Here is a 13520-nt window from a genome sequence, read left to right as displayed (position 1 = left end):
AAATTTTGTAAGTTTTCTTTTATATCTTTAATTTTTTATTTTATTTATATTTCGTTAAATAGAATTACGGTTTAGATAGGTTTGGAATTAAATAGGTTCGGATTAGATAGGTTTCGAATTTAGGAAAATCTAATATTTGTTATATCTAATATTTTTTTTTAAAAAATTATTTTACAAATTGCGATGGCTCCCCGAAGGTTTCACTATCGGAACCTTTTGGCTCCAGCAGATGGTAGCGGTCCGTCGGACTCTGCTACAGAGTCCGTCATCCTGGAGTATTAGTGAACGCAGGCCGCCGTATCTTTGAGCCCGGGATCTCAACTGGGTTTTGTTCCGTCGTCGCCTCCACCACCATCACCGCCAGCAGCGAAACCAGCCCTGATACTGCCTCCACCGTATGCACAATATACGGTTGAGAATTTTCTACAGCAGCTAGGTCGTGGCGGGATGAAGAAACTTGATCCGGACCGACCTGCGGGGACGTTTTGGTACGTTTTTAATGTTTTTATCAAAATTAAACATATATATATATATATACAATTTAAATATTGATAAATTAGATATCTAACAAATATTTTTTAACGATGTAGGTTTGGTGTTGACAATTGCGTCGGTCAGAGCATCTCCAATGTCATTAAGGGTTCTTCGTACAACCCTATACCAGCTTTAGAAAGCTGGACCAGGCCACTTACGACACTTGGTTCAAGTGTTTCGCGGTTAGTTTATAAATATAGATTGATTTATTTTAACATTACTTACATTAATTTTAAAATTATTTCTAACTAACTTTTTTTTTAAATTGCAAAAGTTGCATTGGGAACTTTCTGCACACGAACGTATGAAGACAGCATTTAGAGAGAAGGTCAAGCAGCGCCTCAACAACACCATTTCCGACTAGAAGAGGAAGTGGAAGGTTGATGGAAACCAGGCAAAGCCGGCGCCTATGGTTGATACTGTCTTGGAGGGTCTAGTGCAGAAATGGCTAGATCCGTATTCCCAGTCCATTGCCGCCAAGAGTTCAGGATCAAGGTTTGTTTTTAATTAATTTAAATTCATATGTGTTTACGGATATATATATATATATAATAATTAATATTTTATTAATATAAATTAGCAAATTTTTCTTTTTCAGAAACGCTAAAGATGATGTGGGGCAGCCAAAAAACGTCCCACACACTTCCGGTCAGGTCCCTTTTGTGGGGAGACGTTTGATGATGGTAAGCTTAATTAACAAATTTTTCTTTTGTATTTCAATTATTTTTATTAACATAGTCCATTTGATTTCGTAGGTTGAAAAAAACGGGGGAGAATTTCTTCCGATGACGAAGGTCTTCGCCGAGACCCACAAGAAGAAGAACGGCAAATTCACGGATCCTCGGGCAGAGGCGATCTACAACGCTGCCTGTGCGAGGATCGAGGAGCGACAGACGCAGCTCGCGCAGCAGGTGCCTCCGACGTCTCCCAGAGATAGCTCGGTCCAGTCCACACCGACCTTGACGGTGGCGGAGATGGACAAGATCTTGAAAGAAGTAAGTTTTAATTTATTTTTTCCTACTTAACGTCTTTAAATATAGGTGTTTTACTTATGTTTTTAACATTTTTTTTCAGGTTGCCCCTCGGAATAAGGACAGGATTTTAGGGATGGGATCCCTCCATGATACCCCAATCGCTTCTGCGACTGGTCATGTTCGGGCAGAGGATCCAGTGGTTATTCGCCAGGAGCTCCAGCAGATGCGGACGAACGAGACGGAGATCGACCAGTTGTACGGCCTCTTCGATATTTTGGACGCCGAAAAACTGTTGTTCGCGGCACAGTTGGACAGGATGTGGGTATCTGGAGTCCTCACCGCTTCTTCTTCATCCATAAGGAGGCAACCACCGGTGCAGACAGAAGAGGAGATGTTCCGATCTCTCGGGGTTGATCCTCCTAGAGCAGGGGACCAGCCACCAGAAAAATCCAACCGAAGAGCCGGCAAGCAACCTGCGATAGACGACATTAGTGTAGATTTAGGTCTTTGATAGGTCTTTTTGTAATTAATGTAATTTTTATTATTTTGAATTTTAATTAAATTTAAATATTAAATTTATTAATTACATTTTATTTTTATTTTAATTAAATTTTTTATTCAGTTTTAATAATTATTATTTTTTATTTTTTAAAAAAAATCGTATAATCGTAATAAAAGTATCATTATTATTTTAATATATCATCGTAAAATCATCGTAATATTACGACGATTTTACGACAAACAGAACAAAAAGTAATACGACGCAACTACGATGGTAACTTCGTTGTATAATAAACGACACTCATACGTCGGTTTTTTATGACGGATACGGTGGAAAACAAATCGAGGCAAATCGAAGTAAATTCGACATAAATATTACGACGCTTTTACGATGTAAATATACGATGATTTTACGACTGTTTTTGACCGTCCTAAATTTTACGATGATTTTACGACGAAATGTCTTTTACAACGATGTAATTACGATGGTTTTGAAACCGTCGCAAGTGCGTCGTAATAGGTGTTTTACAACGATTTTACAACGGTTTCGGCCGTTGTAAAAGGGTGTTTCTCTTATAGTGAGTTGTTGGTGATCTGTTTACGGAATTGAAAATTCTTCGAGTCTCACTACCAAATGATGTTCATAAGCCTATTGAAGTGCTTGATTTTTTGAATAAAATGGAGGATTGTTGTCTAAACACAGAACTTCCTTATCACATATTGTTGACCATTCTGGTATCGGTTGCCATTGCTGAAAGAAGTTTCTCGAAGAACGATTGAATGGGTTAGCTTTGTTACCAATTGAGACAGCTATGATTGAAAAACTCGACTACGAGAGTTTAATGACCGATTTGCACGAAAAAATGACAAGACTATATTTCAACAATAAACTATATGTTTTATTGGTGTTTTTTTAACTGTTTATGGAGTTTGATTGTTTTATGAAGTTTTCATTTTTTCATTTTTTTCTTTTTAGTTTTGAAAAAAAATATATGAAAAGGCATATTTTTAAAAATTAGCTGTCGGCATCTAAATTAATTAGTCTGGAGGCTTTATTTGTATTTGAAAGAACACTTCATTGCCAGAATATAAAGATCATGAAAGAAACAAGTGAAGATGACTGGTAAAATTTATTTTTTCTACATGTAGGCATTATAAAACTGACTAGGAGTAATTCGCAAGATCATGCCAAGAGCCAAAAGTTCTTATGGGTCTTGGTGTTTAGAACATAGCCTCCATTTTGACCTTTCTTCTGTACGCCAACACAAGTGCATTTGCTGTTCTCGATTAGATATTCTGCTGTGTCTACTCCTTTTGATCCTCTTAGAGACCCTCCAGGCCGCCTAGATCTGTCAATCCAAAAACCATCCTCACATCATTCTATGTTTGAAGAAATCTTTTCTTAGAAACTTCAAAATGTTTTTTTCCTTTGAAAAAGATATATTTATAAAACCGGCACATTTTCTCTCTAGCTTGCGGCGGGCTCTTGTTTTACAATTATTAAACCTATCAAAATTCATGATGAGAGAGAGAAAGAGAGAGAGCATACCCTAGAAGGGAGGATGAGATTGTCCTGCGTTGGCCAATGATGATAACATCAACCCCAAGTTTGTCACCATGAAGGAGAATAGCTGCAGCTTTGATGCCTTCCATATTTATACACTCGGTGTGCACACGCACCTTTGGCTGAGCGATTTCACATATCCGTTTCATCTGTTCAAGGAAATTCCCTTCTCCTTGACCAATCTCAGAGGCCAAAGACGAAGCAGAGTTTGCATTGTTAGCGTTAGCGTTAGCACTAGCAGCGGCCGGAGTGGACCCGCTGCTTGAGGAGGAGGAAGATATGGAGCTTGGTAATCTCAAGAAACTGGAGAAAGCGTTTTTCCACGAGCCACCATTGTTTTCGACATGGACGAGGATGAGCTCATCTTGCTCGAGCACGGCGTGTGAAAGAGCGTATTGAAGAGCGGCTGCAGATTCACGGGTCGGGTCAGCGATCACCATGATTTTGCGTGATTGTGGTGTTGAAGATGATCCTCTACGACCGGCTTCCATGCCCTTTGCCTCTTTCTTCTTCTTCTTATTATCTTTTTCTATAGCTTCACCACTTTTGATGTCATTGTAAAGGTTTCTTACAGATGTTTTTTTTCTTCTTTTGATTAGAGAAATTTACGGTACCTAAAACTCACGATTTGTTGTTACGGTTTGTGTTCATGTTTATCTCTGAATAAACAGTTAGGAAAGATTAAAAACACTTTACCGTTTTTTTGTGTGTGTGTTTTTCTTTCTTAGGTAGGCTAAAGGTAGGAGAGAGAGAGAGAAAAGAGAAAGATAATTGTGGTGGTGGTGGTTAGTCTCGTTCCTATTTTTGAGGAATACGTCACTTTTCTTTTGGTTAATTTTAGGCGTTACCAACTTCCAACACAACAGCACATCCAAATTCCACACCAATTCCATTTCTTTTTATTTGTTTCTGTTAAAGATGCATGCTAAATCTCCAAGTTTTTTTTTGGGTCAGAGCTAAATATCCAACTTCAATTTCGATTGGGACATCAAAAATGAAAGGAAAAAAAAAAAGCCATTTTGAAGATCAAGCGAAAAAAAATTTCAATGCTTTCCAGACGAAAAGGGAGGGCAATTCTAGGCTTTGGGCCGTAAGACCATGTTTATCAGAGACTTTTATTGGGTTTCTTGGTATATTTTAATAATAAAGTTAATTAGAAAAAAAAGAAACAATTTTTATTTAAGAATCTGAAGAAGAATCGATCTTCTAATGATGTGGCATGTGCTGGTTGGCTAGAGAAGAAGAAAACATTTTTCTCTCTCCTCATTTCCTTTCTTCATCTCTATATTTCTCTCATGACTCACCTCAATAAAAAAATATTATTTTTTTCTCCTCTTTTTTATTTATTATAAAATATTATTTGAAAACTCTATAAATTTCTCTGATAAACATGCTTTACAAGCATGTGCATTGCAAAAAATATTGATTATTTTAGTAATAAATGAAAATTAAGAAACTGGATAAGAAACAATATTTAAAATCATGATTATTGGAAGAAATTTATATGGGTTTTTAAAAAAAATAATAAAAGATTTAATTATACAATTATTGATAGGAAAATATTAAACATAGATAATTGATAAGAAAATATTAAATATAGAGTTTTTTGACATACAACTTGTCTGCATAGATTTTCAGTTTCCGAATTTATGTCATATATGCTCAATCAAATTAGCTTTTAATTGGTGATGTTGTTGTGTATCCCAAATTCTACGTCGAGCATCGAACATATCACCAATTATTGTTGGCATTTCTGTAGAGTACGAAAGATCCACATTTGATGTTGTGCTTCCTTTTCCTTGTTGGAATTCTGACTGATCAAATAAAGTATATCCGTCTCGTTCATTTTCTACTATCATGTTGTGGATATGATACATGCTCTCGTAATCTTCTCTATTTTTGTTTTATCCCAAAACAAAGCTGGATTTTCGACAATGGCAAATCGAGCTAGCAAGACTCCAAAAGCACGCTCGACATCTTTTCGGACAGCTTCTTGACGTTCAGAAAATAAACATGCTTTTAGGCCTTGTGGTAGTGGAATAGATTGGATAAAAGTTGTCTATTTAGGATAAATACTATCTGTTAGATATATGCCAAATGATAATTCCGTCCGTTGACAAAAAAATTCACTTGCGGAGCATGACCGTTTATAATGTCATCAAAAACGGGTGAGCGATCAAGAACACTAATATCGTTTCAGTACCTTGAGGTCCAAAAAACGTATGCCAAATCCAGAGATCATATGAAGCCACCGCTTCTAAAACGATTGTGGGTTTTCCAGTACCACGTGAATATTGGCCTTTCCAAGCGGTTGGACAATTCTTCCACTCCCAATGCATACAGTTGATGCTTCCTATCATCCCGGAAAATCCGCATTGCTCTCCAACATAAAGCAGTCGTTGAAGATCCTCTTGTGTGGGCGGGCGTAGGTACTCATCGCCAAAGAGAATTATTATTACTTCAACAAAATTTTCCAAATAGAAATATGCAGTAGATGCACCGAGTCGGAGGTATTCGTCAACTGCATCAAGCACATCGCCATATGCCAAGATACAGATTGCTGCTATACATTTTTGAAGTGGAGAAAGGCCAGACCTTCCGAGAGCATCTTTCTTGCGTTGAAAATAAGGAATTTCATTTGACAGCCGATCAATATATAAGAACAATGGTTTGTTCATTTGAATATATTATCCGAGTATGTTGCATCTTCATGGAAATAATCGTTCCACAACCGAATATGGCCTTCTTCACGAGCTCTTTCAATAAAAATTCTTTTTTTTTCTTGACTTTCTTGGCTCTTGCTGATCGGGATAATCATTAAACAGATTATCAAATGCTTGATCAAAGTGTTGATCAAAATAATTATCAAAGTATTGATCAAATTATCATCACTAGTATTTTGGGAAAATGATGCCATAAAGAAATGAAGAAAAGAAGAACAAAAGAAGAAGAAAAGAAGCGTAATGACTTTGCTTATGAAAAGAAGGAATAAGAGTAACGACTTTGCTTATAAAAAGAAGAAATTAAAGTAATGCCTTTGCTTATGAAACGAAGAAAGAAGAGAAATGAAATTGCTTATGATATGAAATAGAAGATTGCATCATTATATATAGAAGTCGACATTAACTCTTGTGGTGGCAAACAAAAGTAAAACATGTGGTCATTCAAAATACAACAATGGGATATTTTTGCATAAAGCTAACACATGCGATATTATTGTGGTAATTTTGTGCCGACATGTTGTCTATAACCTTGTTTGGTTGTGCCGACACCGCATAACCTGAAAAAAAATAAAGAAAATATTATCTATACAAATAACTAAAAAGAAGATAGCTATACGTGTACAACTAAGCAGTAAAGTAAACCAAGGATTCATCAAACCAAAAGTAAATCAATTTAACCAACATCATAAACTTGATTCAAAAGAAACATAATATAACTTCAAACATAAAAGTACCCGAATGCAAACAGAATATTAAACATACTTTCACACATACTTGACTCAAAAGAAACAAAATACAACTTCCCACGACAGCTTAAGTAGAGAAACACTTGAAAAACTAAAACCAGAGCTAAAACTTCAACTACACAAACACAAAAGGCCCTCAAACACCAAACAACTCTGTGATCAGCTTTCCCTTTAAAGCTTCTTCACATTCGCTTAGAGGTTCTTTCTTGCCAATGAGGCCCTCAAGTAGAGCCATCTTAGATAGCTCTTTTTTCATCACCAAATCTTTCTCCCTGATGTCCCACATGACTTGAAACTCAAGTAGAGCCTCTTGCTTATGCCGTGTGCCTTTTTCCTCTGCCGTTTTTTTCTTGCCTCTCCCTTTAGCGGCCTTAACACCTTCTGGCCACTTTGCTGCTTCATCATCATCCTCCTTAGCCGTCTCATCCTCCTTAGCCGTATCCTCACCTCTTCTCCTTTTTAATACTTCTCCAACCTTTGAAGAAGAGATTTCACACCATTTTTGATCATTTCTCAGCTCCTTCCAGGTTCTTTTGTCTCTGTGCTCTGATACACCACCTCCTTTAGTACACTGAGTGCTATATGGTGGGACTTGGTCGAGGGTTTGGTATGGATCATATGCCACATTCTCTTGTTGACTGTATAACAGATCAACAAAGTTGGAAGTGGGAATGTAAGGATTTGTAGACATAAGTGAAGGAAGAGAGAAATAGAACAAGGAAGATTGAAGATATGGAATGAAAGAAGAGAGAAAGATAACAAGGAAGGAATGAAGAGAGAAAGAGAACAATGAAGAATAACAAAAGGAATGAAGGAAGAGAAAAAAAGAACAGGGAACTATGTTTGGTAAAAGGAATTTACCAAGAGAAATAGAGAAAGAGCAGAGGGCTTGATCGCCGGTTTTATTACAATGCTCTTAGAGCATTAATCATCAATAAAGAGAAGAAGGCTTGAATGCCAATTAGACATATATCTAGCAGCTTGATTCTTTATTACAAGCCATCAAAACACCTAACCATAAATCCATTACTAACCATAAATCCATTCATATCCATAAATCCATTCCTAAACACCTATATGCTATAAACTACTATGCACTTATTACCTGAAGAGCTTCTGAAGACACTAGCTCAATCTCCACCTTCCATACGTCTTTCACCATCAATTACCTGCATATTTAATACAAACATATATCTCATTAAGAAACTTCTCACTAGATACACATTGCAACTCGCAAAAAACATTTAAACTCTTCTAAAACTAACTATCATTAAACTCAACAAACCATTGATCACCGAATAGACAGATATCTATAAAACTGTTTCTTTATTAAAAACCATCTAACCATTCATCACCATTCCTAACCATAAATCCAATATTACCTAATACCTATTAGCTAAAGTCTACTTTGCTTTTAATACATACACATACCTGTAGAGCTTCCGAAGACAATAGCAGAAGAAAGATCGATTTGCTACTTTTTGGTTCCACCTGCCATATTAAATACATACATTTCATTAACTCTGCAGATGATATATCCCATTGCTACAAAAATAAAAGAAAAAGAAGCAACTTAACTCTGCAGATGACTTGAACCTTCTCTCTTCATTATCAGCAACTCATCATTCTTATCAAATATATCGGTTAGCACACAATGGTTCTTCCTAAGACTTGTCATGTTCCTAAACTAACTCGCAACCAACTCGCAACACACCAAAATACAAACACACAAAATACAAAGGGGTTAAGTTTTGTCTCGCAACACACAAAATACAAACACAGAAACCAAACGCAACCCATACAGCAAATCAAAACAAGAAGCCATAATGAAAAAGGCTAAGGGAGATGTGTATTACCTGAAACTAAAAGAAGCCATAATCATCATTTTCATTGACTCGTGAAGCTTTGTCTCCAGCCTAATTTTCTCTTTGAATCTACAGCCACCACGGATGATCAACACATACGTGTTCTTCTTCCACAGTCACCATGTTCGCCAAATCCGAGCAAACCCATTTGATCTCAATACAGACAAATTCAAAATGTTATTCTCCCAACCAAAATCAAAAGCCCGAACTAGCAAAAAATATTGCAAGTTTCCAACATGCAATCCAAACACTAATCCAATATTTTGGCAACACTTCGTAAAATGCTATCAATTTCTACAGACATCCAGAAAAACAATATACCTGAAACAAATTGGTAAAGAAGGAATGACTAGAAGTGAGGAAACTTACCGATACTGGCTTGGATATTGTCGATTGAGGATTTAGACATCGGAGAAGGAGAGCTGATATCGGAGAAGGGGAGATGATATCGGAGAAGGAGATAGAGAAGAATCGATGATATCGAAGATTGATCATTTTTTTTTCTGAAGACGAAGAGAGAAATTGGGTCGATTTGAGTTTGGGACGCTAGAGGAGTGACATCTGGCAGGAAGAAACTGTTTCTTCTTTGCCCAGAACAATGGACGTCCTTCTTTTTTTTTCATTTAAAATTTTTTTGGGCCTTTTAATCAAAAAAGGAACAACAAGAAACCCAACAAGAGACCCCAATAAACATGCTTTAAAAATTTTCTAATTTTTTAAAAAATTAAAAATTTTAAAAGGCAAAATTTTGCAAAACATGTTTTACTTCCGTTTCTTTACTATAAAACTCCAATTGCCCACTTCTTGTAAACTATATTGAAGAGATTTTTAGGTTTTAAAGTCACAACTTTTTTTCTTAAAACAAAAGTTTTTACAATTTAACTTTAAAGTAAAACTCTAAAATATCAGCATATACCAAGCAACCCTACAGCATGACTTAAGAAACAACTTGCAATTCAAAAGAATATCCAATCTAATATTTTTTTATTATTATTTTTACAGTCCAAAAAGCCTCGTTATAGAAAAGATGTTGTAAGGACTGTAGTAAAACCTTTTGAAGTCTCAAAAGTGCAAACCCAACCAGAGCTCTTCTTTTGTGATCATAAAAAATGTTTGGTTTAAGTTTTTTATTTAAAAAAGGTATTTAACATTTTAGTGGAAAAAACTTACAACTAAAGATGAATTGAATAAAAACCACTCAACTATTTTTGTAATGTAAAAATCCTTTAAACTATGTTTTTTAAGTATTTTAGCCCCTTCGAAAACATAACCATTAAATCAGAATGTGCTACCATCACAATAAAACAAAACATTTTTAATGTGTTAGAAAATGACATGACCTTTTTGCAAAAAAAAAAAAAATCCTGAAAACCTAATTTTGAAAATTCTTTAGTTTCGGCAAGAACCAGAATTCAATTACCGATTCTATGTCACACACATTACAACTATCAATTTTATGTCCTTAACATAATACTCAGCACTAAAACTTATGAACGAAATCAGGTGTCCATTTAATTTGTCGTCTCAGCAATAACCTTATATCACGATACATGGATGGGTTTATAAAGAAGCAAAGTCGTTAAATAATGAAGAAGATAAATCGTTAAACATTGATAAAAACACAGTTATCTCATCATCTTTGAAGCTCCAGATTCGAGAATCATTCTCCAATTTGCACAATCCTTCACCCCTATTCAGAGATATCTTTCTTCCAATTTAGCGGATTTACTCTCAAATCCGTTCTAATCCACATAATAAATCATCCCCAGTCTCTTGCAATTGACTTCTAAGCCACAAAAAGTTCAGAGAATAACACTCCACAAAATTAGGGTTCATCAATTTAGGTTAAACTTTAAAGAATTTGGGAATTTTAGAGTTAGATTAATTTGGGGGGGGGGGTTAAAATCAGATTTTTAAAAACCGTACTGTTTTGTTTTATAAAATTTGTGTTGTTTAAGTGTGGTGTATGTCGGCTTTTTACAAAACAAAAACATTCTGTTTTGATTTGACGGCCGGAAGAATTAAATCGTTAACAAAACTTAGTTGAAAATTTTTTACATTATTAAAAAAGTTGAGGGGTTTCTACTCTATTTATTTTTAGTTGAGGGATTTTTTCACTAAAACCCCGTTATTAGAAAATTGATTCTTACCTACACGAATTATAGGAAAATGCATGTCCACACATCTAAACTAACACAATGTATTGATAACTACATCAAAAATTGATATATTATGGCCACACATCCAAATAAACATGGATCATATGCGTAACACCATAACTATCAAAAACAATTTCTGCTTGGATACACTATTATATTCGACTAACACAGGAGTTGATCTGTGTTGAGTGGAAAAACATACCAACTAAATTCTAAATCGAAAGCATTCAGATCTAAACTAAGCCAACTAGGCCTAACTGTAATAAAAATACACCCAAATCTCACTCATTGATTACGATCTAACCCAATTTTGTTTTTGATGGTTATGATGTTAGCTATATGACACATGTTTATTTGGATTTGTGGCCATGCTATATTAATTGTTAGTCTTCAGGAAGTTTGGTAGTTTTTAAATAGTGACATTTTCATAGTACTGAAACAACTCATTAGACATAGAAGTATGAGAGAAAAAAAGAGAGAGAGTAATCATAAGAGGACGAGAAATAGAGAAAATCAATAGTTAATCTTTTTGTTTTTACTACTTTTTCGATTTTTTTTTCCTCCTTCAAGACTCATATACATCTTGTTTTTTTTTTAAATGAAAGATAGAATGATATATATATATATATATTTTTTTTTAAAAACATAGATTTTTTGCTGCACATAGTGATATTTAAATTTTTATAAACAGATATTTTAAAATACATGTATTCAAAATACTTGCACACTACATATACGTATATTACATTCATGTATACTACATATATATACACTAAATATAAATACTACATTCATGTACATTAAATATGTGAATACTATACAAGTATTCTATATATATAAATCTGCGTATACAATTTTCATGTATACTACATATATTTATCAAAAAAAAGTATACTAAGTACAAGAAGACTCTAATGCTGAGAGAGGGTTTCGTCTAAGCAGATCAGAAGTAACGAAGCCCATAAGTAATCCGTCAGGCCCAAAAGTTGAAAGGAAAAGGAGCATCACGTGGCGCGCGCGTGAGGTTTTCCCAAAACGGTTTTAAACAGAGATGGTTTGGTGAAGACTCTGTTTCTACTTGAAGAAGAAAGGTTGCAGAGCCAAGTTTGGACTATTCTCTAAGGTCGGCTATAGGGTTACAGACTAAAGCATGCGTGGTTTGTAGTAGGTGGTAGTAAGGTGTATAAAACCAAAGAGATTCTAGTGGATTCCGGGTATCAGATCCCGGCGACAGTAGGGTTCAAGTTTATGACCCGAAGTCGTTAAAAGCTTCTGTGTTTTTTACTTTTCTGCAAGTTCTTTCTCATTTCTTTAAAACGCAAACCGATCGAACATAAGAGAGAGAGAGCGAGCTTGAGTGATTAAAGAATACAAAACATCATCGTATTGTCTTTAATCCTAACAATTATAAATTAAATTTTGACTCATCAGCATTGGGCTGTAGCAGTAAATGGATTTATTGGATCATGAGTTGTGTGGAATCTGTGTCATACTCTGTTTTAATCAATGGTCGACCATATGGTTTGATTTCATACATTGGTCAGTCCATCTATTAACCATATCTTTTTCAAGGATGATAGCCGTTTTGTATACAAAGCAATGAAAGAGAATTGTATTAAATTAATATCTTTTTTTGGCAATGTATGAAAGTCTGTTGGGACAGAACAGTCAGACGACAAATTTTGGAACGATAGTTGAAGAGGACCATAAGGAATGGATTAAAAGCATAACACAGGTTTCCCAAGAAGAAGGCTAATGTGTTTATCTCAGAATGCTGAAATTTCTTGGCGGATCCAAGCAATAACTGCTAGGATACATCACTCACAAACTAAAGTCTCGTTTAGCATGATGGTATGCTAAGAAATGCCTCCTAATGTGGAAAATAAATGGTTTGAAATCAGTGGACATGGCAAATGTCGGTTTATGCAATGTCATGTTTAAAGTATCCGATACACCCATTTAACAAACTTACTAATGCAATGATGGATTTATGGTGGCAACATCTAGATTATAAGAGGAAAATACAATGAATAGCTTGGGAAGCCTTACATTGGCAAACAATCTATGTGGTAATTTTTTCAAAGACATAGTCTTATTCAATCAGTCATTATTGGCAAAACAAATACGTCGACGTCAATTGAAGAAGCTTCCTAGTGCAATGATGGATTTATGGTGGAAAATTTTATATTATTAGAGAAAATTAAAACAATGTATATCTTGGGATGCCTTACTTTGGCAAACAATCTTTGTGATATTTTCTTTCAAAGACTTAATCTTATTCAATCAGACATTATTGGCAGAAAAATACGTCGAGGATGCTTCATGATATTCAGAAAGTCTTTTTTCAGCCGGTTTTAAGAGTACATCATATGTTTTCAGGGACATATTACCAGATCTGCTTGGGTACCAACCTTCTTATCCCTAGGAAAGTATTTTGTTTGGGTGTGAACTTCG

General features: G+C 35.1%; 2 protein-coding genes and 1 long non-coding RNA gene across 6 annotated transcripts; 1 reads left to right on the top strand and 2 right to left on the bottom strand.

Annotated features, from left to right (window-relative positions):
- Positions 1–229: 229 nt before the first annotated feature.
- On the top strand, positions 230–2019 carry LOC112082091. The gene is made up of 9 exons (XM_024149185.1): positions 230–238; positions 292–488; positions 591–716; positions 809–836; positions 929–1029; positions 1133–1217; positions 1290–1529; positions 1609–1871; positions 1932–2019. The coding sequence occupies exons 1-9, from the start codon at positions 230–232 to the stop codon at positions 2017–2019; spliced, it is 1137 nt and encodes a 378-aa protein (XP_024004953.1).
- A 1119-nt stretch (positions 2020–3138) lies between these two features.
- On the bottom strand, positions 3139–4213 carry LOC18030396. The gene is made up of 2 exons (XM_006414837.2): positions 3559–4213; positions 3139–3358 (listed from the first exon to the last, which is right to left on the bottom strand). The coding sequence occupies exons 1-2, from the start codon at positions 4062–4064 to the stop codon at positions 3193–3195; spliced, it is 672 nt and encodes a 223-aa protein (XP_006414900.1). The 5' UTR covers positions 4065–4213; the 3' UTR covers positions 3139–3192.
- A 965-nt stretch (positions 4214–5178) lies between these two features.
- LOC112082418 lies at positions 5179–9441 on the bottom strand. Of its 4 annotated transcripts, none has more exons than XR_002897088.1 (5): positions 8621–9441; positions 8474–8533; positions 8148–8211; positions 5777–6853; positions 5179–5562 (listed from the first exon to the last, which is right to left on the bottom strand). It is a non-coding gene; the product is annotated as an uncharacterized LOC112082418 (long non-coding RNA). The 4 variants fall into 4 exon arrangements; XR_002897089.1 differs by lacking the exon at positions 5179–5562 and having other exon boundaries at positions 5663–6853; positions 8621–8744; positions 8899–9441; XR_002897087.1 differs by lacking the exon at positions 5179–5562 and having other exon boundaries at positions 5663–6853; positions 8621–9060; positions 9277–9441.
- Positions 9442–13520: the final 4079 nt, after the last annotated feature.

This window comes from Eutrema salsugineum, unplaced genomic scaffold (assembly GCF_000478725.1).
Source record: "Eutrema salsugineum unplaced genomic scaffold, Eutsalg1_0 scaffold_1, whole genome shotgun sequence".
NCBI lineage: Eukaryota > Viridiplantae > Streptophyta > Magnoliopsida > Brassicales > Brassicaceae > Eutrema > Eutrema salsugineum.
The sequence above is the reverse complement of the archived record's forward strand: the minus strand, read 5'-3'. Positions and strand labels throughout refer to the sequence as shown.

Coding starts and splice junctions, on each gene's coding strand:
- LOC112082091 (XM_024149185.1), top strand. Junction 1,530..1,608: donor TGGACAAGATCTTGAAAGAA/GTAAGTTTTAAT, acceptor ATTTTTTTTCAG/GTTGCCCCTCGGAATAAGGA. Junction 1,872..1,931: donor TCTTCTTCATCCATAAGGAG/GCAACCACCGGT, acceptor TGATCCTCCTAG/AGCAGGGGACCAGCCACCAG.
- LOC18030396 (XM_006414837.2), bottom strand. CDS start 4,064: ATGGAAGCCGGTCGTAGAGGATCATCTTCAACACCACAATCACGCAAA. Junction 3,359..3,558: donor ATCTCATCCTCCCTTCTAGG/GTATGCTCTCTC, acceptor TTGGATTGACAG/ATCTAGGCGGCCTGGAGGGT.